At 38.9% G+C, this 27577-nt stretch overlaps 1 protein-coding gene across 1 annotated transcript; it reads left to right on the top strand.

Moving 5' to 3' along the window:
• Positions 1 to 16044: 16044 nt before the first annotated feature.
• dio3a (iodothyronine deiodinase 3a) lies at positions 16045 to 17310 on the top strand. The gene has a single exon (XM_069915232.1). It carries the CDS (start codon positions 16108 to 16110, stop codon positions 16879 to 16881), a length of 774 nt encoding a protein of 257 aa, XP_069771333.1. The 5' UTR covers positions 16045 to 16107; the 3' UTR covers positions 16882 to 17310.
• Positions 17311 to 27577: the final 10267 nt, after the last annotated feature.

Genomic DNA, 27577 nt, shown 5'->3' with positions numbered 1-27577 from the left:
AGGAATCAGTAGATGTGGTGCATATGGACGCTCAGAAAACTTTTGCTAAGATCCTATATAAGAAAATTGAAGAACACAGGATATCGGTTCAAGTATTGACATTGATAAAGGACAGGCTGGTGAACAGGCCACAGCAGGAGCATTAGATGTAGTAAATGGCCCTTAAAGATTCACAGGTGAAGTGATGCTTCACTTGAAAGAATTATTGCCGCACAATGTCCCAGTCAGCTGGACTTTGCCACACCACCTATCCTTCATGGAAGTTTTTCTCGACAAGCCCCAGTGACCACAAGACCATCAGGCAGTGATCAGCATGGAATGTCCTGCAGAAACTGAGAGATGAGGACTCAATGGACTCGGTAGGGTGGTTCCCAAAGCAGATCGTCCAGGTGGTGGAATGCCTCATCACCAGTGCTCACAAACATCCACCAGGACTTGGGCCATCTGGCGATGAGAGGAGCCTTTCCAGTAAGATACTTACTCTACAAACAGAACATTACCCACAATGCACTTTGCCCCCAAGATGACTGTGGTGCAGTGGAAACCGTTGCTCATCCCTCTACAGAATGCAGATTCACTTAGAGTGTGTGAATAAAAATGCAAGAGTCTATGTCACAGTTTATCCCCTGAAGGAACGTGACAGAGGACTCTCTGATTTATGAGCTTCTGCCAGGGACACACACAGAGTTGGATTTCCAGAACTGCTGGAAGAACATCAACTCAGTGAACTTTGGACTGCCCAAAACCTGTTGGTCTTTCAGTACATGGAGATGTTGGTGCTGGAATACTGCCAATTGGCACATTCCAAACTGCAGATGAGTGACACACTGAGGTTTGGCGCAGCCAGCGCGAGGGAACTGTGGGAAAGGATCACAGTCTAGAGTCCTTCTATTACAAGGCACTGAGGAGCTTCCCCTCCATCTCAGCCCCTCAACAGAAGGGGAGTAATGACATGGTGCCATTGTGATGGTAATGGTGTAAATATAAATGAATGTAACAATGTACAATGATAGGAATGTATGGATACGAAACCAAGGTTGGAAGAGACTTTGAACAGTTTTATTTTTGTAAATAATTTATTGTGAATAAGGTTTGGGGCCATGAATAGTGATAGGTTGGGGAGTTTGGTTGCAGGTGTAGCATTTTTTTGGTCACAGGAGCAGGTGCCAGGGGACAATTAATTGGAAAGGATGAAAGGACAAGGGAATTGAGGAGAGTGTGATCGCAAAGGAAAGTTGAAAGGGGAAGATATGGCTGGTGATGGTATCCTGTTATAAGTGATGGAAATTGTTGAGCATATTTTAGAGGCGCTATGGTGGCACTACAACTCCCAGAATGCATCGAACCGGCCATGTGACGTTAGTGCACGATGATGTCAGTGTGTGTCAAGCGTGTGATTCTGCCTTTTAAAAGGTTGCGTGGGTTATTACGAGTAAATCTGTTTGATTCACTCTAAAAATGCCTTGTATGATTATTTCAACGTGTCCACTGTGATTCCAGTGGCCACAATATGATGTTGGATGAGGAGGCAAGTAGGTTGGTAGGTGAGGATGAGGGAAGGCCTCTCCCAGTTATATCAGATGGGGGTAGGAATGGACCAAATACAGATGTGCAGAAGATGGAAAGGATTCCAGATTCCCGAGAAGTCCACCTCTTTCAGTACACAGTCCCCTCTACTGCCATCAAAACAGTCCAATGCATCATTTCTTTAAGATAAGCCAAGTAATTAGAGGCTGGTGAGCATTACATCAGTGTTGAGAAATTATTGGAGGCCAGATATGTGAATTTTCTGGTTGTCTGAAACATACCCTTTTTTTATATTTTATTTAAAGTTTTCAACCATGCAATTATACAATTCATATAAACAATGCTTAAACAAATTTAAGATACAGTGATTACATGGTATTTAAACCCACCCCTCCTCCACTATATAGAATATATAGTATGGTAAATATATAATTAACTAAAAATATACACAAAAGGAAACCCAAAATAGAAAAATAGAGTATGGCTCTGGATTGCATAGAGAGTTAGCTTGCACGGTAGAATCTCACAGTGTTTATATGTATGTAACTTTAAGGAAAGAAGATTAATACAGGACTTAGGAGGCCGGAAATATATTTTTACATATTTATTCCTAACCTTTGCATATAGATGCTCCAAATCTGCACAAAAAGTGAATATTTATTTCTTAAATTATAAGTAATTTTCTCTGAGGGAATACAACTTTGTATCTACGAATAGGTTCATTCCATACCTAAATTCATATCTGATTTCCAAGTCACTGTGATATACTTTCTTGTCACTGCTAGAGCAATTTTAACAAATTTAACTTGATAAATTAGTAAATTTAATTTAGGTGTCGATCATTCAATAGATCTGAATTTTGTGGAAAAACAATACCACTAATTTGTCCCAAAAACTTTCCCAAATAATTCTATCCTTAGAACATGACCAGGTAAAGTGTTTAAAAAAAAAGTACCTATTTCATCACCACATCTAAAACATTGAACTGATAGATCCAGTTTCATTTTATTCAATTTTGAGGTGCTAAATACAATTGATGAAAGTAATTATATTGAACTAAACTATATCTAAAATTTATGATATTAGTCATATAATCATGGCAAAGTTCTGCCCTTCTTTTCTCATCTATCACAATATTCAAATCAACTTCCCATTTCTGATTTGATTTATGAATTCCCTTTTTATTGGTACCTGTTTGTCATAAGAGGTACATTACAGAAATAAATTTCTAACAGGCTGGTAAAAGCGTAGTTAAACCTAACTTTCCCCACAAATATCCTCTCAACTGTTAATAGCAGAAAAAGTGTATTTCGTGAAATTTCATACTTGTTTCTTAATTGTTGAAATGACATCAGTTGACCTTATTCAAAACAATCCTTTACGGTTTTAATTCTTTTATGAAACCAGGTATTCATAAATTGATTATCTTTAGTAAAAGGTATAAGATTGTTTTGAAATAAAGGAATTTTAGGTGAAATACTACCTTTTGGCCAAATTTCATTATTCAACTTGTTCTAAATATTAATCAAATGTTTAAGCAAAGGTGCTTCCCTCCCACCAGTTATTAATTTTGAGTCCCTTTTATAAATAAATTCTATTTTAACCCATGCCAGTTTTCTTGATTCCCTCAAAGAGAGAAGTAAGAAATCTCAATTGAGCCACCTGGTAATAATTCTTGAAATTGAGGAGTTGCAAACTTCCCAATTCATATTTATACATTAATTTTTCTATGGATACCCTTGACATCTTTCCAAATAAATTTTCTAATGTATTAATTCTTGAAAAAATTTGTGGTAACAATATTGGCAAAGTTTGAAAAAGATATTGTATCCACATAAAAATATTCAGCTTAATACAATTTACTCTGCCTCCTAATGTCATTTTTGGCAAGGTGACCCACTTTTTAAAAATCCTCTTCAACTTTTTTAAGCAAATAATTCAATTTGTACAAACTATTTAAATTATCATCTATCCATATTCCCAAATATTTAACTGTCTCTTTTGGCCATTTAAATTGAGTACTCCTTCGACAGAGTATAATCACCTTGAGAAAGAAGCATGACTTCACTTTTATCCCAATTAACCTTGTAACCTGAGATTTTGCCATATTCTTCCAAGTTTAAATGCAGTGCCTAACTAAATCACCTGCATTAAGAATAAACAGTTTAAAAGATAAAAGGCAGTGCAAATTGTAAAGTAATTTGGGAAAAAAATCAATATTGTAGTCTTTAATTATGTAAAGTTCACTTCAATCAGATAATTCCTTTAACTTACAAAATTTAAATTTAAATTCAAATCCTGGTCTCTGGTGCTGAAACATCATTGCACTAACCTGCCTGGCTAATTAACACCACCCCCCCCCCCCCCATCTCCAAGTTTACAGATAAAGCCTCACTAATAAAGGTAAAGACTCTTACAAGGCAGGGATAGGGAAACCCTTTGGTTGACTCACCCCAGCGCGAGTAAAATCAGCCGGCTCTTCAACCTGGGCACCACCATTTTATTCAAACATAACTTTATTACAACTTTTTCAAACAATTACTGCGAACAGGACACTCTGCTGACTGAGTGCTTGCTCCCATCTTCACCAAGGGGTTGTGTGTTGCTTCAGAGATCATTTACTTTTAAATTTTAAACTTTTATTTAAATTTTTATTTATTCTTATTTATTTCAATTTTTGCCGGTTGCTTGGGGTTGTTGGCTGCTTGAATCCTGATACAGAGGATTTTACTGTACCAGCAAAACTTATGACCAAAGTAAAGTGTCTGGCAGCCCATTTGTCCCTCAGCATCTGGAGCCTCTATTTCCTCATCAGTAGACCCTCATCAGTGCTTTAGTCCTTATGCTACTTCATGTGGACTCATGACTATGTACCAAGTTTGGCTCCAATACTACATACAAATTTTCTGATGACACCACCATTGTTGGCCAAATTACTGGAAATGATTATCAGAATGCAGAATGGAAATCGAGAATCTGGTGGGGTGGTGCCAGAACAACAGTCTTCTCATTGTCACCAAGACCAAGGAGCATGTTTTTGTTTTAGGCAGGGCAGACTAAGGGGCCACACAACTGTCTGCATTGATGGGACAGAGGTGGAGAGGGTTAGAATCCTATTTCAGAAGCATGCTCCTAGAGCCAGCACTTCAAAACGTCCATGAAGAAGGTACACCTACTTTCTCAGGAGTCTGAGTAGATTTGGTATATCATCCAATACTCTATCGGACTTCTGCAGATTCACTGTGGAAAGTATACTGACAGGTTGTATCACAGCCTGATTTGGGAATTTGAGTCCACAGGAATGCAAAAGGTACAGACCATAAGACATAGGAATAGAAATAGGCCAATCAGCCAGCCCACTGAGTCCACCCCACCATTTCATCATGGCTGATTTACTATCCTCTCCAAGCCCATTCTCTTGCCTTCTCCCCTTAATCCTTGATTCCCTTCCTAATCAAGAACCTTTTGTCTTAAATATACCCAATGACTTGTCCACAGCAGTCTGCAGCAAAAAATTCCGTAGATTAACCATCCATTTGGTAAAGAAATTCCTCTTCATCTCTGTTCTAACGAATGGTTTTTGTATTCTGAGGCTGTGCCCTCTGGTCCCAGACTCTCCCACCAGAGGAAACATCCTCTCAACATCCATTCTATCCAGGACTTTCAGTACTTGAAAGGTTTCAATTAAATTCCCCCTCATTCTTCTAAATTCCAGTGAGTATAGTCCCTGAGCTATCAAACACTCCTCATATGATAATCTCTTCATTCTGAGGATCATTTGCAAACCTACGCTGGATTCTCTTGAATGACAGCGTTCCTTCTTAGCCAAAACTGCTCACAATGCCCAAGTGCGATCTGACCAACATTATAAAGCCTCAACATTACATCCCTGCTTTTATATTCTATCTCTCTGGAAATAAATCCTAGCACTGCATTTGCCTTCTTTACCATTGACTTTACTTTCATGACAAATCCCAAATCCCTCTGCATCTCTAATTTCTGAATTTGTTGCTCATTTAGCAAATAGAAGACACCTTAATTCCTTCCTCCAAAGTGTATGATCAATCTCCAAACATAAAACCTTCTGTAGATTCGATGCTTCCTCAACACTACCTGCCCCTCCTCCTATTTTTGCATCATCCACAAACTTGACCACAAAGCCATCAATTTTATGATCCAAATCATTAACAAATATCATGATAAGAAACAGTTCCAGCACTGAGCCTGACGAACACAGCAGTCATTCAGAAAAGCCTCCTTTTATTCCCACTCTCTGCCTTCTGCCAGTTAGACAGTCTTCTATCCATGCTAATAACTTTCCTGTAATACAATGGACTCTTATCTTGCTTAACAACCTCAAGGAAACAAATATAGGATGTGATATGAGTGAAGTAAGAGGAGGCAGAACCTTCCAGATCAAACACAAAAAAGAGCTAGAAAAAACAATGAAAAAAAGTTAAACGTTTCCTAGGTGTGTGGGAAGACACTAGGAAGAAAAAAATTACTAAAAATAAACAAGGTAGCGACAAAAAATGGCAAAGATTCAATTCCAAAGTCAGGGGTCTGAATCGAGGTGCCTCATGAAGAAGAAAATGGTGGGCCCACCTTAAGGCCCATGGAAGAAGAGCCCATATGACCAATGGAGCCCACCCAGAAAGAGAGCCAAGATCTGGGTGAGATATCTGGCGGTAGGAGCACCAGGAAATAGCACAAAGAGAGGGAAAGCCTTGGAAGAGAGGCCAGGAAATACGGGGGGAAGATACACACCCAAAACGATCCAGCATCAGGTCCAGAGATGTGACGAGCAGTAGTGACAGCTGCGATGACAGTGAGCGGGAGGAAGACTTCGAAGGAGATGGAGATGGAGGTGGCAGCAGAAGTAATGGCGGATGCCATGAGGCCAGGGGACCCAATGATGAAGACTTGGAGTCCTCCCTGAGAGACGTGTTGGAGGCCCTAGGACATATGGAGGGCAGGTCATTTCAGGCTGTGGAGAGGAGAGCCCAGGACATGGCCCAGAAATTAAACACTATGCATGGGACTCTCTCAGGTTTAAGAGGGGGAATCACAGATGTGGAAGATAGAGTGGGGGCCGGTGAAGACAGATTAAGTGGGGAGGGGTGGTTAAGGGAAAGAGAGCAAGTCTGGAAAGCTAGATGCCCTGGAGAATTACAGTTGCAGGAACAATATTAAAGTTGTGGGGCTGAGGGAAGAAACTCAGTGGACTTTTTCCAGCATTGGATCCCCGAAGTACTAGGGAAGGATATACTGGGGAAAATGTAGAGGTGGAGAGGGCAAGTAGGACACCCCTCCCAAAGCCTGACCCTGGACAGAAATCCTGTTCAGTTTAAATAAAACTGGTACATTACTAAGATAGGGGGAAGATTTTAGGGACAGCAGCAACCAGAGTGAGAAAAAGAGGGGGGCCCATGGAAATGGGGAGGGGGGGGGCAAGATATTCTTCTACCCTGATATTAGTGTAATGCTTTTAAATGGAGAAAAAAAGTTTGAGCCAGTTAAAAAACTAGTAAAACAAAAAGGGTACGAGTGTGTCCTGAGGTACCCTGCCACCATGAAAATTGTATTACCGGGGTGGGGGTGGGGGGAAGAAATTTCTTATTAGAGCTAAGTAAGGCACAACAGTTTACTAGAGAACTGCCAGCACTTGAGGGAGATAAGAAAAGGAAAGATAGAAGCAAACCTGGGGACTAACCCAAGATATTGTAAATACTTATGGTAAACTGTTAAATATTTGGGTGCAAATGTAGTTTTTTTAATATAAAAGAATGATATGTGAAACAGGAATGGGAGAAGGGATCTGGGAGAACTCTGGGGTGAGGGAAGGGAGGAAAGTGGAAATTATAGTTGCAGATCACAGGGGATGAGTAATGGAGGGATATCGCTGTGGCAGAAAAGAAGTGGCCACTAGGCGGTGAAGCAGGAGGAGGGAAAGGATAAGGAAATGTGATGAGGAGTTGGGGATGGGGATAATGTTACAGGCTATTGTTGTTGTTTTTCCCTTTTTTTCTTTTCTGGTTGGATATTTTTTCTCTTATTTGTCTTTTTTGGTTCAGTTGCTTAATTTTTCCAGAGTTTGTCATGGGCCCGGTGAGCGGGAGCCATGGGCTGAAGAAACAAGGTGGATGGATGGTGAACTTGGGTCTGTGAGGGTACAGTGGGGACACTGATCTAGGAGTCCCAGGAGCAATGGCTAAGAGAATAAATGTGTTAGCTTCAGTGATAATGGTTTGAACAGAAAAGTTAAGAGGAAGAGAGTCTTGGCACGTTAGAAAAATGAGGATAGATCTGGCCTTTCTCAAAGAAACATTTTTGATGGAGTGGGAGCACCCAAAGCTAAAGAGGGGATGGGTGGGTCAAGTAGTAGCCTCCTCATTTGGCTCAAAGGCAAGGGGGGGTAGCAATTCTGATAGGGAAAAATGTTCCAGTGAGAGTGCAGCATGTGGCCACAGATAAAGCAGGGAGATTTGTAATGGAACACTGTCAGATATATTCAGAACCCTGGACCTTAGTGAATATTTACACCATCAACTTTGATGATGAAAAATTTATACAAGATACCTTCTTAAAATTGGCAGAGGGAAGGGAGAATATTTTGGCTTGGGGGGGACTTTAACTTTTGTCTGGACCCTATTTTCGATAAATCGACTAAGAAAATAACTAAAACAAAAGCAGCAACGGCTACCATTGGCTGTTTGAAGGAGCTGAATCTGATAGACATGTGGAGGCAAAAGCATCCTCAGAAGAGGGACTATTCCTTCTATTCAACAACATGATTCCTACTCTAGGAAAGATTTTTTTACTGGCTTCGGTCCATATAGAGGGTAGAATCATGGAGGCTGAATATACAGCGAGACTCCTCTCATTCCATTCACCCCTATTATTAACAACAGAAATGCCAGACAAGCACAATGTGGTTTACAGGTGGCATCTTAATGCATTGCTGTTAAAGAAGCTAGAGTTTTGTAGTTTTGTAACAGTGCAGATAGATATGTTCTACGAAATCAACTGTGCCTCTACTCCAGATAAATTTCTCTATAGGATATTCTCAAGGCCTACTTGAGAGGTCAGATAATTATGTACACTAAAATATGAGGGAAGTCGATGAATTAGAACAGGAAATTACTTACCAAGGAAAAAGACCCAAAAATCAGGTTCAGAAGACCATTACAGGGCTCTAACAAACAAACAATTAAGTACAAAATGTTAACATATGTAAAGTATGGAAAAGGCCATAATGTGGTTAAAACAAAAATACTATGAATTGGGGGAGATAGCCTATAACATCCTCTCTTGGCAGCTGAGGACAAAACAGGCCTCGAGGATGATCAATGCAATACAAACTAGGTGTGGCAGGATCTCATATAAACCAAAAGAGATTAACGAGATCTTCAAGGAATTTTTTGAAGGTCTATGTAAATCAGAACTTGCGGGCGGGTCTGATAAAACTAGTGAGTTCCTGTCTAAATTAGAGCTGCCAAGTTTAGACCCAGAAGAAAAACAAGTCTCCGGGAACAATGGGTTTCCACCTGAGTTCTATAAAGACTTTAAAGATTTACTGATGCCCTTTTACATGGAGGTGGTGGACCAGGCAATGGAGACTCAAACCTTCCCAGAATCTTTTTTGACAGCATTCATTACAACAGTACTTAAAAAAGACAAGAATCTGCTAATGCCATCTTCTAAGAGACCCATTTCTCTGTTAAACACAGATTACAAAATATTGGCCAAAGCCCTGGAAAAGCTAATAAATAAGGACCAAGCAGGCTTTGTGCAGAAGAGACAGCCAGCTGATAACATTGGTAGACTGTTGAGTGTCATGCATTTGGCACAAAATAGAGATGAGAGGGGCTTAGCTGTAGCCCTGGATGCAGAGAAGGCATTTGACAGGTTAAAGTGGGATCTTTTGTTTAAAGTGCTGGGAAAACTGGGACTAGGACCAACTTTTATAAATTTGATAAGGGTGCTTTATCATGCGCCCAAGGCTAAAATTGTGACCAATAGACAAATTTCCCCAACCTTCACACTGACAAGATCAAGTATCTCCAGCTCTGTTTGTACTAGCCATGGAGCCATTAGCCAAGGATCCAGACATTGAAGCTTTCAGAACAGGCCAGGAAGAGAATAAAATCAATTTGTTTCATGATGATGTTCTGATATATCTGACAGACCCGGAAAATTTGTTGCCCAAGCTGCGCTCCACTCTAGAGGACTATGAGGAGATCTCTGGGTATCAGATCAAATGGGTTAAATGAAAAATCATGCCACTTACGAAGGGGGAATTACAGTCAATGTCAAGAAAATAGTCAATTAAAGTAACTGCAAAATGGGATCAAATATCTCAGAGTTAGATAATAATGAGTAATTTACACAAGCTAAATTACACCCCCCCCCCCCAATCTTGCTTGGAAAAATTAAGGAGGAATTAAATAGATGGATGTCTCTGCCCATTACATTATTGGGCAGGGTTAAATATATTAAGATAGCTGTGTTTCCATTGCCCTGGGGATTCTTCAAAAATTTACTTTCAGGAGTGAGGAGATCCCTATAGAATGGAAAGGTAAGCCAGGGTCTCTATGGAAAAATTGACCTGGGATTATAGTCTGGGCAGATTAAAAAATATGATTGGGCCATCTAGACATGATACATCACCTCTCTCTTCAAGGGGGAAGGTTACCATCTTGGGCACAAATCGACCTGCACGAAATAGGTGAGCAGGTAGCAGAGAACTTTATTTATAAATTAGATGCTAAATTTCTATCAGAAAAGAAAGGCAGCCCCATATTAAAACAAATAATTCTTATTTGGAGCAAAATTAACCAATATGTAGGAACCAAAGTGGGGCTATCTCCAAAAACATCTGTCTCCAAATAGATTAATACCATTGACAATGGGTAACAAGATCCTGGACACCTGGCATCGTAATGGTGTCAGGTGCGTTAGAGGACTGTTACAAGCAGGGACGGCTAATGTCATTTGAACAACTTAGGAATAAGTACAATTTATCAAATAAGATGTTTTACTGCTACCTTCAGATAAGATCTTTTCTACAGGACAAATTGGGTCCATTATTGGCCCTACCAGCATGCAGTGACAATAGAGGCCAAGATTCAAAGGGGGAGCAAGCGGAAGTTCATTTTGGCAATGTAATTCTTGCTCCAAATGGAAGGCCCTAAACCAGGCCTGGAGAAGTCGAGGCAGAGATGGGAGTTGGACTTGGGAATAACGATTGGTGAACGGTGCTGGTCCAATCTATGTCGAATCAGCATGACAGCAGTCATCAATGCTCAGTACAGACTGGTGCAATACAATTTCTTGCACCAGCTGTACCTGATGCTGCAAAAATTGAACAGATCTAAACCTGAATTATCAAATCAATGTTTTAGATGTAGCATTGCAACAAGAACTTTTGTGCATGCAACCTGGACATGTGCCACGGTGAGACCTTTTTGGGTGAAACTGGGCCAAGCCCTGGAAAAAAATCGTAGGCAAAGAATTCCCACAGGACCCAGAGCTGTTCCTATTGAGAAACATAATGGATGTAAAACTTACAAAGAAGCTGTCCAAATTTCAAATTAAATTTGTCATGATTGCGTTGGCAATGGCCAGGAATTGCATAGCAGTTGCTTGGAAGTCCGACTCCTATTTGAATATTGAATGTGAGAACACAGAAGTGCAGAGCTGTGTTCCCCTGGAGAAAATTACCTAGAACCTAAGGAAACAATATGGTACTTTTTTGAAGGTCTGGCAGCCCTACTTGAACTACTGTGCCTCATTGCCCTATCCTGTCCTCCCATTTCACTCCTCCATTGGTGAGGGAGTGGAGGAGTTCCATCCTATTCTTGCCAGGGAAAGCTATGGAAAAAGGAAGGCAGCCTATGTGCTGGCTGCTGTGATGTGACAAACCCATTAATCCCCAAATAGAAGTTTCACACCTTTGTTGTGAGTGTTTTGGTCATTGTGTGTAGGTATAATTAGTTTGGTGTTAATGTTCAATGTCAGGGAGAAGATTTAAAAAAAAGAGACACTCATGCTTCATGAGAAACTGTAAGGAATTAACAAACATGAAATGTAATTAATGTGGCTATCGTTGATAAAGATATTGATGATATTGACAATTGTTGGAATTGATGTGGAAAAACCATAAATGAAATATTAAAAAAAGGTAACAAATATAGCAAGGTCCATCGCAGGCTGCAACCTCCCATCCACTGAATGCATCTATTTGAGGTGCTGCGTCAACAAGGCAGCCTGCATTATAGAATACACTCATCACCCTGGTCAGAACCTCTTCTTGTTTCTCCATTCAAGCAGAAGAGTTCCAACAGACAGCAAGCTCTTCAACCTTCCCTTGTTACACTAAGCAGGGGCTGCAGGGAAACCACAAAAGGACTGTCTGCACTATTGCTGATACTTCTTGCACTGTGAATATTTATTAACTATTTTTGAGTGCACAATTGTGTTTTTTTTGTTTGTAGTTTTTTTTAACAAAGTACCTAAGTACCTATTCATGTAAGAATGTAAGAATTTTGGTGGATATATGCAGGCATATATGTACAATGTATTTGATAATAAACTCATTGTCATTAGTGATCTTCAAATGACTACTGAAAAAACCACAGATGATGGAAATCTGAAATAAAAACAAAATGCTGAAAATACTCAGCAGGTCAGATTTCATCTGTTGGAAGAGAAATAGAGTTCATGTTTCAGGTCAGAACTGGTTTCTTTTCCCAGAGATGCAACCTGTATTTCCAGAATAGATGGCTATTGCTCTACTAAAATCATGATTTGCAGTATGCACATGGCCCTTAATCAATTTATAACTTTTCTTTAAAAATTTATTTTCATGAAAAGGTGACTCAGTTAGTGCAACAGTGTTACAACACCAGCGATTGGGACCGGGGTCAAAATGGCCTGTTACCGTGCTGTATGTCTGTGTATCTAGTTTGTATTTATAAAGGGAGGCAGTTAGTGTTGTGGTTAGCCCAAAACTATTATAGTACCAGGGACCCATATTCAAATCTGGTGCTTTCTGTAAGGAGTTTGTCTGTTCTTCCTGTGACCCTGTGGGTTTCCTCCAGGTGTTCAGGTTCCCTCCTACCCTCCAAAAATACACAGGATTTGTAGGTTAATTGGTGTATTTGGGTGGCACAGGTTTGTGGGCCTAAAAGGCCCATTACCATGCTGTATTTCTAAATTTTAAAAATTAAAATGATCATATTTGTTAATTTATTAATTTTACTTAATTACTAACTCTTTATATACCCAATATTTCATCTGGGCACCCCACTAAGGGAATCAGGTGAGGTGATTATTTCCCTCAAGTTATGAACTTGTTAGAAAGTATAAAAGGGAAAACTATTATTTGGATAGAAAGAAAATTCAAAATTTAGAGGTGCAAAGGGACTTCAGAGTCCTCGTGCAGGATACGCTAAAGGTTAACCTTCAGGTTGAGTCGGTAATGAAGAAGGCGAATCCAATATTGGCATTTATACAAGAGCAAGGATGTGATGTTAAAGCTTTGTAAGGCACTAGTGAGGCCTCATTTGGAGTACAAGGTACAGTTTTGGGCCCCATATTTAAGAAATTATGTACGTACTGGCATTGGTGAGGGTTCGGAAAAGATTCACAAGAATGATTCCTGGAATGAAGGGATTAACATATGAACGATGTTTGATATCTCTTGGAGTCCAGAAGAATGAGGAAGAACCTCACAGAAGCATTTTGAAAATTGAGTAGATGTGGCAAAGTTGTTTCTCATGGTAGGGGAATGTAGAACAAGAGGGCACAACATCAGGATTGAAGGTCACCCATTTAAAACAGAGATTTGGAGGAACTTCTTTAGCCAGAGAGTGATGAACCTCTGGAATTTGTTACCATAGATGTCTGTGGAGGCCAAGTCAATGGGTGTATTTAAGGCAAAGATTGATAGGTATCTGAATAGTCAGGATATCAAAGGTGATGGGGAGAAGGCAGGGGAGTGGGACTGAGAGGGAGAATAGATCAAAGTTCAAATTTATTGTCAGAGTACATAAATAACATTACATTCAACACTGAGAAACTTTATACTGCGGGTCAGGCAGAAATTTTTTTTTACTTATCAGCAATGGAAAAAAACTGTAGTCAAGAAAAGATACGTAAGCGAAAGAGAGAAACGTAAACAAAGAAAGAAATGTAAACAAGCTGTGCAGTACAGAAAAATAATAATCAGTCATGAATAATGTGCAAAGAGTCCTTAAAGGAGTCTGATTGATTTTGTTGTTTGAGAATCTGGTGGTGGAGGAATAGCAACTGGTGGTACAAGTCGGGCACCTATTCAATATTCCTTTATTGCCACATAATATTACACAAAATTGCATTGTCCCTGCTGTAAGGCAGACAAAGAATTGCTATTAGTGTAGTCCCTTACAGTAACAGCAAAAGAGAGTCCTTTCAGAGTCACTGAGTGCTGTGAATTCACCTCCAGCGAATAGTCTTATTTTCATCAAAAAGCACTTTAGTTAGATATTAACTTTTGTATTTAATACATTGATGAATCCATATTATGTATAGCTATTTTTTAAAATCTTCCTTATAGGTTAATTTTAACCACATCTCTTAAAGAGTCAACATTTATTGAAGACAAATTGTTCTGACAAAGCTTATAAATAGTTTCAGAGAATGTTAATGACCCTGGTTCCTCTAATCTGTGATATATACCACACTGACATCTATTGTACAGTGGTTGATGGGGTTGAGACCAATGTATTGGCATCATGAGAGATTAGACAAAAGGACATAAAAGAGAAAGTAAGCATAAATAGTTATTTCTCAGGTTGACAGATTTTACCAATTGGAAGGTGTTTCCGCTCCGTAAATGGTTATATGGATGCCACAAGCATCAGATCTGAGCCTTCTTTAACTACTATGATCTCAAATTAATGACTTAAATGTGAAAATAGGATGTGATGTGCCAAGTACGATGACAATGCAATCCCAGTTGGATAATAAACTGTCCAGAGCTTCTCACAGAGTTAACTCTTTGGGCAAGGAAGTATCAGGCAGAACATCATACAGGAATAGTAAGCAATCCAGAAGGTAAGTGACAGACTCACCTATTTAATGATGTCCAAAGTAAGGCTCTTTGCTCCACTACTGAATTTATTTGGATTAATACTTGGGAATAGTGTGATCTTTTAGCCTGCAGGTCTTAAAAAGAATATTAGCCTTGGAGGTGATGTGGTTAGATTGATTTCTGGGATAATTATATTGTCCACTCAGAAAAGATTGAGTATCAATGACTTTAACTCATGGGAACTTAGAAGAGGTAATCTCATTGTAGCATATAGGGTTGGATTATCCTAATGGAGCCCACCACCCAGTCTCCTTTTCTTGGTGCTGGGCTGTTCACCCCAATCTCCAATCCTCCAGATTAGAGGATTTCATTATCAGAGCATCTGAAGGCCATTTTTGTTGCAGGTTATGCTTTCTCGAAAGTCCTATTCCATATTTCATTTGGAATCCAGCGACAATATATAGCGATATAGTGCTGGTGTTACTTTATATGTAAAGAAATGTTCATTTGTTCGATACCAGCCAGCCAACAGCTCCCCCTAAAGTTGACTTAGTTCAGTACAGAAACCAAATATCAAATCGACTCAAGTTACCGAAACAGAATAACGAGTAACAATTCAATCTTCATGTACGTGTTATCATTTCGGGAATAACCTTGCGGGCAGGAGTATGAACTATTCACGTCTATTTCGCACGTTCGCTGTTCAATAATACGAACAGCTAAATGCAATTGCAAATATCCATGTGAATGCTCCAGTCCAAAATGTAAAATTATGAAAAAAAACCCACCGCAATTAAATCGCGATACATTTTAATTAATGTCAACATTGTTAAACAGCCACTAATTTTTAGTGTCTTGTTCGTGCCTCAATGTGGGGAACTTTGTTTTTAACGTTGAGCATTTAAGAGGACGACATCAAACGAACACCACAAGCATTTTATTCACTTATCTTTGTGTATGAACTATAACGTTGACTGAAGAGTTACACGGGATTTGTCGTTCAAAATATCGTTTCAGCTCAAACTTTGTAAACAGCCTCTACTTTTGAAATATTTGCATTCTCTGCGTTTGAAAGGCTGCGTGAGATCGAATATTAGTTTACTTGGTGGAACAGCCTTTCTTTGCAGCGTTATTAGATTTGCTTGCGTTTACGTCCAATTTCGTACCTATTTTAAGGGGCTTCCGGATCATTGTATGAATGTTTTTTGCTTTCTCCTTAACTGTCTAAGAAGAAGGGGGCAATTGCAGTTCCTCAAGTAGTTCTTGAAGCTGCCATTACCTCTTGGTCCTCTACTCTCTAGCCGTTCATCCTCCTCTTCTCCTTCCCTCCTCATCCCCGAGGTACTCGCTAGGTGCTGAGTAATCCCGGGGGGGGGGGGCGGACCCACATGGAGGCGGGGGCTGCCTTCATTCAACACGGGTGTTTTTAAAAGAGGGCGAGCCGCGGCTATTCAATCAGAGCTGCCAGGAAACACTGTTGGGAGAAAGCAAGGACTAGTCAAACCATGAACGTCCTGAAAGAGGTGGTGGCTGCCTTCATCCTCTTGCCCCGGTTTTGGGTGACCGCCCTCATGCTGTGGCTTCTCGATGTCCTGTGCATTCGAAGATGGCTATTATCCAGGGCACAGCGCGGAGGAAATGCTGACGACCCTCCTCTTTGCGTCTCGGACACCAACCGAATGTTTACTCGCGAATCCCTCAAAGCGATCTGGTACGGCCAGAAACTGGACTTCTTCAAATCCGCTCACGTGGGTTCGCCCGCGCCAAACCCCGAGGTGGTGGAACTCCGGGAGCAGAAGAGGGTTCGGCTGCTCGATTACAGTCGGGATGCGAGACCCCTCGTTCTCAACTTTGGGAGCTGCACCTGACCCCCCTTCATGGCGCGCCTCAGGGCGTTCCAACGGGTCGTCACCCAGCACGCAGACATTGCGGACTTTCTCCTGGTCTACATTGAGGAAGCCCACCCTACAGACGGCTGGGTCAGCACTGATGCCCCTTATGATGTCCCGAAGCACCGGTGCCTGGAAGACCGACTGAAGGCGGCAAGTCTGATTAAAGAGGAAAGTCCCGGCTGCCTCGTCGTGGCTGACAGCATGGACAATTCTGCCAATGCTGCCTACGGAGCTTACTTTGAAAGGCTCTATGTCCTCCTGAATCGCAAAGTTGTGTACCAGGGCGGGAGGGGGCCAGAGGGTTATAAGATCTCGGAACTTAAATTGTGGCTCGACCAGTACAGAAAACAGAGCTGTGGTTCTAGCACTGTCGCGATTGAAGTATAAGTAAATTAATACATTGAACTCTTACAAAGACTTAATATATTTTGAGCATGACTCGCCCTCTGTTCTGCATGCTGAAGGGTTTATTGCTGAGCAAACTCATGAAATCCACAGCGACTTGCAAAGTACGGTTAATGTGACTTAATGCTCCGATAACGTTTAATACGTGTGTGTAAATATAATTAAATACTGTATATTTTGTCGAGGTTTTTTTTACAGTTGTATGCCTTGCTTGAAAAGTGTCTCGAATTAAAATTGGAATCAGTAGATGTTCTTAGCACTTTTTTGTGAAAGCCGGTTTTGAAAGGCTTTTTGCTTGGAAACCGCGCCTGATGTGACAAGTGCTCGGGATATGGCGCGCAAAGTTTGAGACCACTCTACAATGCGGCTGTTGAGAGAAATGTGTTCTGTTAATAAATGATTTTTATTATATTTTGTAATAAATATTTTTTTCCTTACATGCGCCAATTTGACAAAGTGATTTAAGTTGATTGCATTGTTCTTTTTAGGTACTGACATCTGAAAGTAGTCGCACTTTTCCCAGGTCAGCTTGTTACTTCTTGAGTGTTTATATGGCCGAGGTAACGTTAGTGTATGCGCCAAACACAAGCCAAAGTAACAACTCACCCATTCAACCTGTTGCACAGCTCACACCTTGATGGTTAAATGCAGTGAGGAGAATATTTCAGAAGCTCAGAAATCGGGAAATTCACAAGATTGAAATGAATAGTGTGGCGGTCATTATCATAACGCGACTGCATGGTACCCCAATTTGTTCAGGAATTCCTTTCTTTTCATTTCCATCATTCACCTCAGACTTCAATTTATCAAAATAATAGTTTGAAATAATTAGAGATGTTGTTAGAATCTAAGCCGCAAGTGTGAAGTGAATCGGCAAATGAGAATTCGTTTTAGAAAATGGGGAGAATATAAAATGATTCACGATATTAACCTCACCTAACTGGAAGTTGCGTCTTTATCAGTCCATTAAGATCGAAGGCTTATATCCACTCTTGTGCTGTACCTTTAAACGATTATGAATTTCTGGTATTCTCTGCCAAAAGAACTGTGGAAATTATATCAATAGAAGTGTTCAGAATGGAGATCGATATTATTTTTGAAAGATTGGGCAATGAGGATTTCGCAGAGGTGGAGCTAGGTGAAAAAAAAATGTGATCATATTAAAAGATAGGTTTGAGGGAGTAAAATCGTCTACTCCTGCTTTGTTTTCTTGTTTCTGAGGTGGGCATTGTTGGAACAGTAGATTCTTCCACAGGTGAGGCAGGTTGGGTTAATAGGTGGCTGCATTGTGGTGCACTCCTTCAACTGCACTTAGAGAGCCTTTGTTCTCCCAATATTTGACTGAGATTCTTCACACTATCTTCAAGGTTCCTTCGCCACCGGAGCAGCTTAGGGTGGGGGTGGGGGTGGGGGAGGGAGGGGAACAGGAATGCAGATCACTGAGATGCTTCATTTTAGGGGAAAGAAGGCTTGAACATATCCTTGAACCAGTTTATCTCTTCCCATAACAGAACTCACACAGAATGTGTTTCAAAAGTCTGATGACAGCTATGTAGGTTATGTTCCCTACCCATTGCAGCCAAATGAATTTAACTAAGGTTTCATTATTGTTGCAAAATGAACTGAGAGAATCCACCAAAATTGGATTGGTTAACCATGCAGTGAATTAGAGGATTTGGCAGAGATTGTACTGATATTTTGTAAGTGCCTTGAGATGCCTGCTACAAATGGCCTTGTCTCAGAAACAGGGATCCTGGTGTAATCTGCCAGGTCTGGGGTCTTGCACTTCAAATACTCTTTTCAAACATCCAATGACCACATTGACTCATTGAAGCTGGAAGGGGAAATACTGGTAATCTGCATTTTTAGGGTCTCATTGTGAACTTTTATTGCAGAAGAATAGAGTGGTGCAGAAGAGGCAAACCAAAAGAGGACCTTGGTCATGTATGCCCATCCTCTTATATGTTTCGGTGAAAGAGGCAACATTGTCTTGGAGCTCAGCTTCTGAAGGTGCGCAGATAAAGCATAGGTTTGCATACTATATCTTGAAGATTGATTAATCATTGTTCTGAAGTGTGGTCAGCACAAACTGAACTATTATTTCCAATTCTATAGGAAGTTTGTTGGAGACAAGATGTGAATCACATAGACTTAGATGTGAGGACTTAGACTTAGAGCATTGCAGCACAGTACAGGCCCTTCGGTCCATGATGTTTTGCCAATCTCTAAACCTACTAAAAAATGAAACTTTCCCTACCCTTCCCTCATAATTTTCTTTCATTCATGTGCCTATCTGAAAATTTTTCAAATATCCCTATTGTACCAGTCTCTGCCACCATCACTGGCAATGCATTCCAAGCCCCCACTACAATCAGTGTAATAAACTTAACCTTAAACTTTCCTCACCTCATTTTGTACAGATGTCTTCTGCTGTTAGTTAGCCTCATCCTGGGGAAAAGGTGCTAGCTGTTCAGCCCATCTATGATTCTCATAATCTTGTGGACCTCCGTTAAGTTATCTCTCATCCTTCTTCATTCCAAAGAGAAAAGCCCCAGCTCTGCTAACCTTGCCACATAAGAAGACAATCCAGGCAACATCACGGTAAATCTCTGCACCTTCTCCAAAGCTTCCACATCCTTATTGTAATGAGGTGACCAGAATTGAACACAATATTCGAAGTGTGGTCTAACCAGGGTTTCCAACATTACCTCTCGACTCTTGACCTGACTGAATAATGAAGGCCAGTATACCGTAATACTTCTTAACTACTCTATCAACCTCATGCCAACCTTGAGAGAGCTATGGATTTGGACTCAAATTCCCTCTGTTATTCCACACTGTTAAGAATCCTGCCATTAACCATGTACTCTGCCTTCAAGTATGATTCTCCAAATTGCATCACTTCACACTTATCTGGATTCTATCTGCTGCTTTTTTGCCCAACTCTGCATCCTGCCTACATCTTGTTGTAACATGGAACAACCTTCTACACTTTCCATAAGACCTCCAACCTTCATGTCATCTGCATAATTACTGGCCCATCTTCATCTACATCCAGGTAATTTATAAAAATCACATAGAGCAGGAGTCCCAGAACAAATGCCTGCTGAACTCCACTAGTCACTGTCTTCCAAGCAGAATACATTCCATCCATTACTACTCTGCTTTCTGCAGGCATTTCAATTCTGAATCCAATGCTTCATGACCTTCTGAATGGGTATATTATGGGGGCCTTGTCAAATATCTTTCTAAAATCCATATGCACCACATCTAACACCCTACCTTCATCAACTTCTTTTGTTAGTTCCTCAAAAAAATTCAATAAGGTTCATGAGGCATGGCCTGCCTCTCACAAAGCCTTGCTGAGAAAACAAATTTGACGAAATGCTCTTAAATCCTGTCCCTAAGAATTCTCTCCAATTGTTTTCCCAAAATTGATATAAGACTCACTGGTCTTTAGAGCCATAGAACATTACAGCATAGAACTAAGTGCCTTTGGCCCTTCTAGTCTGTGCCAAACCATTTTTCTGCCTAGTCCCACTGACCTGCACCCAGTCTATAGCCCTCCATACCTCTCCCATCCACATACCTGTTGAAATTCTTCTTAAATGTTAAAATTGAACCCATAGAATATGCATGTCTAAAGTTAAATTGTCTCATTTTTATTCAGATATAAATTCTCTATGTGACAAATATAAAATGGGTGATGCCTCTTTGGTTCGCATGTTCTGGACTTGCCCTAGCTTAGAAAAATTTTGGAAAGATGTTTTTTAAACATTATCAGTGATACTCAAGTTCAAATTAGAACCTTGCCCTTTGATTGCTCTATTTGGATCATTTCAAGATGATGTTTTACTGACTTCAATTCAAAAACAAATTTTATCTTTTGCTTCATTGATAGCTAGACATACAATTTTACACAAACACAATGGTTAATGATATTATGTCTGAAATGCCATCAAAGATTCAAATAGTAACTTGCAAAAGACATGGGGCCTATTTATGGAGTATTATTGTAATCTTAAGAATTAGGATTGTTCTGAAACTTTGGTGCTGTGCTGTCCATTTCCAAGTTGTTGTCACTTGATTCTTTCATGTCAACTTTTAACCTTGCTTAGTGGTAGGAGTTCTGAATTTTTTTTAATTGTTATTTTTTTCTTTTGGGTTTTTTTGTGTTGTTAAATTTTATTTCTTTAATATGATTGTGCTCTGGATTTTTTTATCAAAAGAAAAGTTTTTTTTAATAATTCTTTTTTTCTTCTTTTGAATCTGTAATGGATTATAAATATTTGGGAGAATTTTGGTAAGATTAGTGGGTTACATTTAAAACAGGTTTTATTTGAAAGACTGAAGAATTCATATTCAATAACATTGCAGGTCATCTGGAGAATGCGATACACATTTCACAAGTAGGTGCTAATTGAACTGACGTCATAAAATGAAAGGCCATTGTTTTGGAGGAGACAAACTGGCTACAAGTACCTTTCTGCAAAGTGCTCACAGAAAGGTCACTCCTGGGTTTTGTTGATCTAAGACAACAGTTTGACCAAGGAGAAGAACTCCTGTTGTTTGCTGAGGAAGGTGGGGGTTTGCAAGTGAGAGAGTCACATGGGCTTTTTGGCAGTTGGCAGTTGAAGAGAGACAGAGAGAGACAAGTTAACAAGCTCTCCCAGCTAGTGTGGGTGACACTAAAGGAGCTGAACAGTGCAAGCCAGGAAGAGCTGGTTGGAACTGATGAAAAGTTCCAAAGCAGTGGATAGATGGAAGTGCTATCTGTCTGATGTTTTTCTTGGGATAAGAGGAATAGAAAGGAATTCTGTGGTAGCTTCAAGAAAGAAGTTACCATCTGGAAAACCCTGATGGGGCAAGTTTCATCAGCGAGTCATTGAGGTGACTAATGATGGTACCTCAGTTGTAGAAATCCTGAAACAACAAATCTCTCTCTGTAAACCCTACAAGAACCTTCCTGAGCAGTAAACATTTACCTTTCAAGCACCAAAGCCTGGTGAACTTTATACATGTTAAATTCTGTGCACAGTGTAAGAATTGCCTGCATCCAGAAAACTTGGAAGAAGAAGTGAGATTGAACTCTGAACCAAAGAACTTTTCTTAAATTTACACACACATTATATATATGTGCACTTACAATTAGAAGGGGGTTCATTTGAGTTAGTTAAGTAGAGATAAGTTAAAGTATGATTCTGTTTTCATGTTTAAAGCTGATTAAAAATAACTTTTGTTTTAAGAACCGCTTGTCTTGGTGAATGTCTATTGCTGCTGGGATTTGGGGTCCTTTGGGCTCATAACAAATCTTATAGCATTATACTGTTTAATTGTTTAGAAATGTAAACATCAATAAGAATTTTTTTTTCAAATTATTTATTGAAAAATTATTGGTAAACAGACAAAATACACTTCACAACAAAATTTATAAATATATATGAAAATAAAGAAAAAAATAAGGGAACCTCCCCCCACCCCTTCTGCCAACTCTCTTAAGGAGAGCCAATATATATGAAAAAACTTTAAAAAAAGAATAAAATAAATCAAAGTACCTCTAAATGCATATATTCCAAATATAATGACCACTTATTAACAAAAACAAATATTACCATGCAAAACATAAGTAATTTTATCTATAACAATACAAGCTTTCATTTCATTATGCCATTGCATTATACTAATCACTGTCTTATCCTTCCAGGTACTTACTATACATTTTCAAGCTATGGACAACGCTAAATATACAAATGCAATTTGAAATTTATCCAACCCAAATCCCTTTAAAGGAATCACATAACCCAGTAAAAAATGCAGATGGATCTAATGGTAACTTAATCTTTTTCCAGTTTTTCCAAAATTGACTTCATTTCTTCCCAAAATGGTTGTACATACATACAAGATCAAACAGCATGTCAAAAGTTCCAACACACGTACCACATCTAAAACAGGAATCTGAATTACTAAAGCAATATTTTTTCAATTTCTCAGGAGTTAAATATAACTGATGCAAAAAATTATAATTAACCATTCCATATCATGCATTTGTCAATCTAGGTAACACTATCATGACACGTATCCACCCAGTAATCTTCAGGAAAAACAAAAGTTAAATCATTTTCCCATTTAAACTTAGATTTCTCCCATTCCGACTTGTCCATATTATCTTGTAATACTTGATACATAACAGAAATATAACCCTTTTTAGGCATAGAAGAAATCAAAGTCTCAAACTCTGACAATCTCTTACCTTATAACCATATAACCATTTACGGAGCGGAAACAGGCCGTGTTGGCCTTTCGAGTCCGCACCAGTTAACTGATTTTGTGCGCCCTCTTCGGGCATTGGTCCCGGTAGATCTTCATTCAATAACGATGGACGAATTCAATGCAGGTGGAATCAGTCGTAGAAATCTTTGTGAAACGTGCAGTTCAATACTTCATAGCTACTCTTCTTATAACACCAGCTCTCCAGTCCTGGCAACATTTTTGTGAATTTTTCTGCACCCTCGCTAAGTTAATCACATCTTTCCTTTATAGTGACCAGAATTGCACCCAATATTTCCAGATAGTCATATCACTGCCTTGTAAAACAGGAGACTACAACTGATGGAATCTGAAGCCAATCTGTCCTGCCCCCTCCAACTGGAGGAACAACACTTCATCTTCCAACTGGGTACCCTCCAAACAGAATAGCATGAACAGTGACGTATCTGGCTTTCGTTAACCCTCCCTCACCCATCTCCCCCCCACCCACCTTCTTCCCGTGTCGCCCTCCCCCAATTAACACTTTTTATTGGCCTGGACTCCTTCCCCAGCAGAACTGTCTCCATACATTTTTGACCAGTGACCAAAGTTGATAATAAGCAAATAAAGAAGTTTCAGCAATATCAAAACACTCTTTCAATTGAGTAAAAGAAAGAAATTGACCTTCTACAAAACAATCCTACAATATTTTATACCCTTAAAATCCCAATTCTTTAAATGACTATTAAACAATGAAAAAGGAATAAGCTGATTATTATATAATGGTGTTAAAATAGATAATTTACCTTTTGATCCTATAGTCTTATTCTTTTTTTGTCCATAACATCAATAAATGTTTTCATATCAGCACATGATACTCCCGTAATAAATCTATATTCCACCAAAATATAAATTGATGTACTGCAGTTTCAGAAATACATGTCATCTCAACTTTAGCCCAACTTGGAGATTGATCCAAATCTATCAAACCACTAATAAATTTAAGTTGGGCTGCTTCATAATAATTCTGAAAATGAGGTAATTGCAATCTACCTAATGCGTACTTCCAAGTAAGCTTATTTACCTTTCCATAAAAATTCCCTAGTAACTTTATTTAAATCCTGGAAAAAGTTCCTTGTAAGAAACGGCATTGATTGAAACAAATATTGAATACATGGAAAAATATTCATTTTAATACAATTAACACGACAAATTAAAGTTAACAAAAGGTCTTTCCACTTAATTAAGTCTGCTTTGATCTTTTTCAACAATGCAACATAATTTAATTTATATAACAATTGATACTCGGTATACATAGTTATTCCTAAATATTTAATTTTATCTGTCCATTTCAAATTAATAACATTTTTATAAACTGAATAATCTCCTTCACCTACTGGTAAAATTTCATTTATATCCCAATTAACTTTATACCCAGATAATAATCCATACTGTAATAAACATTCCCGTAAATGCGGCAAAGATTGTTTCAGGTTTGTTAAGTATATCAGAACATCATCTGCAAATAAATTAATCTTATACTCTTCACCCAAAATTCTCATCCCTTGTATCTGCTCATTTTGCCATATTAATTGAGCTAACGGTTCAATGACCAACGCAAATAGGGCTGGTGACAATGGAAAACCCTGTTGAGTAGAACGCGTTAATTTAAATGACAACGAATCTGTCCATTTGTCACCACCCTAGCAGTCGGGTTTGTATATAAACCTTTAACCCAGCCAATAAAAAAAGGCCAAATTTAAACTTTTCCAAGACCTTAAATAAAAAATTCCATTCAACCCTATCAAAAGCTTTTTCCGCATCAAGTTGGGCTGCCAGCGGTATGCATTGGTCAAACTAATTAGTCAAAGAATATTATCTGAAGCATGTCTATTTTTAATAAAACCTGTTTGATCTACATGTATTAATTTAAGTAAATAGTTAGCAAGCTGATTTGCTAACAATTTAGCTATTATTTTATAGTCCACATTCAATAAAGAAATAGGTCTATACGAAGACACCTTTAATGGATCTCTATCTTTCTTTGGAATTACAGTAATTAAAGCACTAGAACAAGATTCTGGTAACTCATAATGTTCAGTCACTTGTTGTAATACCTCCCCAAACACCGAAGATAAATCTTCATAAAAAACTTTATAAAATTCCACCGAAAACCCGTCATCTCCTGGTGACTTATCATTAGGCATTTCCATCATAGCGGTCTTAATTTCTAGATCTGTTAATGGAGCTTCCAAATCTATAATATCCTCTTCATCTAATGCTGGTAATTTTAATGTAGATAAAAAAGAGTCAATAGATCCATTATCCTGTTTCCCCTCAGAAGTATATATTTTTTTATAAAATGAATAAAACTGTTCATTGATTTCCTGAGGTTTATAGGTAACTGTTGAATTCTTTTTTAACAGCATTAATAACCCTTGAAGTCTGCTCCTTCTTTAATTGCCATGCAAGTACTTTATGTGCCTTCTCACCCCACTCATAATATCGTTATTTGGTTTGATTAATTAAACATTCAAATCGATAAGTCGGTAACGTATTATATCACAATTTCAATCTAGTCAAAGCTATCTTCTGATCTTCTGTTACTCCCTTCTGAAATTCCTTCTCCAATTCATCAATCTGCTTTTCTAATTTAATACTTTCAGCCATATATCCTTTCTTAACTTTAGTAGTGTAACTAATTATTTGTCCTCTTAAATAAGCCTTTAATGCATTCCATACTACAAATCTACTTTGAACAGAGTTAACATTTCCCATTAAGAAAAAATCATTCTGTTTCTTATCAAAAGCAACAAACTCAGGTTTTTTCAACAACATTGTATTAAACCTCCATCTATAAGATGGATGTTACACTTCCGAACTTTCATAAGAAAAAAATAATAAAGAATGATCAGATATTATTCTACTTTTATAATCTGCCTGCAATACCTTTCCTTGTAAATGTGCCGATATTAAAAAATAATCTATTCTAGAAAAGGAATCATGCCTAGAAAAATAAAAGGAAAAATCTTCTTTATAAGATTCATCCTTCTCCAAATATCTACCAAATTTAAGTCTTTCATTAAAACCCCACTTTGTATCACCATCTTTGATTTTCTGATACATTTTGGGGATTTATCCTTTAATGGATCCGAAACACAATTAAAATCTCCCCAACTAAAATATTTTCATTAGCTTGACTTAATAACAAAAAAAGCATCTGAAATAAAACATTCCAGACTCCCACCACTCTGTATGAAGAAGTTCCCCCTTATATTCCCCTAAACAATTCCCCTTTCACTCTTAATCCATGTCCTCTGGTTTGTATCTCTCCTACCCTCAGAAGAAAAAGCCTACCTGTATTTAATCTGCCTGTCCCCCTCATAATTTTAAATCCATCTATCAAATCTCCCCTCATTCTTCTACAATCCAGGGAGTAAAGTCCTTACCTGTTTAACCTTTCCTTGTAATTCAATTCCTGCAGTCCAGGCAACATCCTGTTTTCTCTGCACTCTCTCTATCTTATTGATATCTTTCCTGTAATTAAGTGACCAAAACTGCACATAATACTCCAAATTTGGCCTCACCCAAGTCTTATACAACTTTACCATAACATCCCATCTACTTTGCTCAATACTTTGATTTATGAAGGCCAATATGCCAAAAATTCTCTTTCCAACCCTATCTACCTATGATGCCACTTTCAGGAAATTTTGTGCATCTGTTTTCCCAGATCAAACCCGGTTCTACTGCACTCCTCAGAACTCTACCATTTACAGTGTATTTCCTTTCTTGGTTGTCCTTCCAAAATGCAACATCTGCATTAAATTCCCATGATGCTCCCTATTATGTTCTTTAAACAAGTGGACCGCATATGCTATTCTCCAATCCTCTGGCACCTCCCCCTTCTAGCTCTCCTAAATCCTTTTTTAAGTTCCTTCCTGGTTATCTATAATTCTCATGAGCCCTTCCTGTCTTTTGCTTCCTGAACCTAATGTATGTTTTCTTCTTCCTCTTAACTAGGTGCCTTGCCAGTTTTGTCAACCATGGTTCCCTTATCCTCCCATTATTTCTTTATCTTAGTGGGACAAACCTATCCGGAACCCCGTGTAAGTGGCCCCTAAGCATCCTCCATCTTTCTTTTGAGCTTTTCTCTGAGAACATCTGTTCCCAATTTATTCTCCCACCGTAATTAGACTTTCCACAATTAAACACTTTACCATTTTGTCTGCTCCTGTCCTTGTCCATTGCTATGCTTAAGGTCAGGGAGTTGTGGTCACTTTTGCCAAAATGCTCCCCAACCAGGAGGTCTGTCACTTGATCAGGTTCATTGCCCGGTACTGGATCCAGTATGACCTCTCCTTGAGTCAGCTTGAGAATATACTGTCATGAATCCTTGGACACACCGGACAAATTCTGCACTGTCCAACCC

This window comes from Narcine bancroftii, chromosome 2 (genome assembly GCF_036971445.1).
Source record: "Narcine bancroftii isolate sNarBan1 chromosome 2, sNarBan1.hap1, whole genome shotgun sequence".
In the NCBI taxonomy this organism is placed as follows: domain Eukaryota; kingdom Metazoa; phylum Chordata; class Chondrichthyes; order Torpediniformes; family Narcinidae; genus Narcine; species Narcine bancroftii.
Note: the sequence above shows the minus strand (reverse complement) of the source record. Positions and strands in the feature narration are given on the sequence as shown.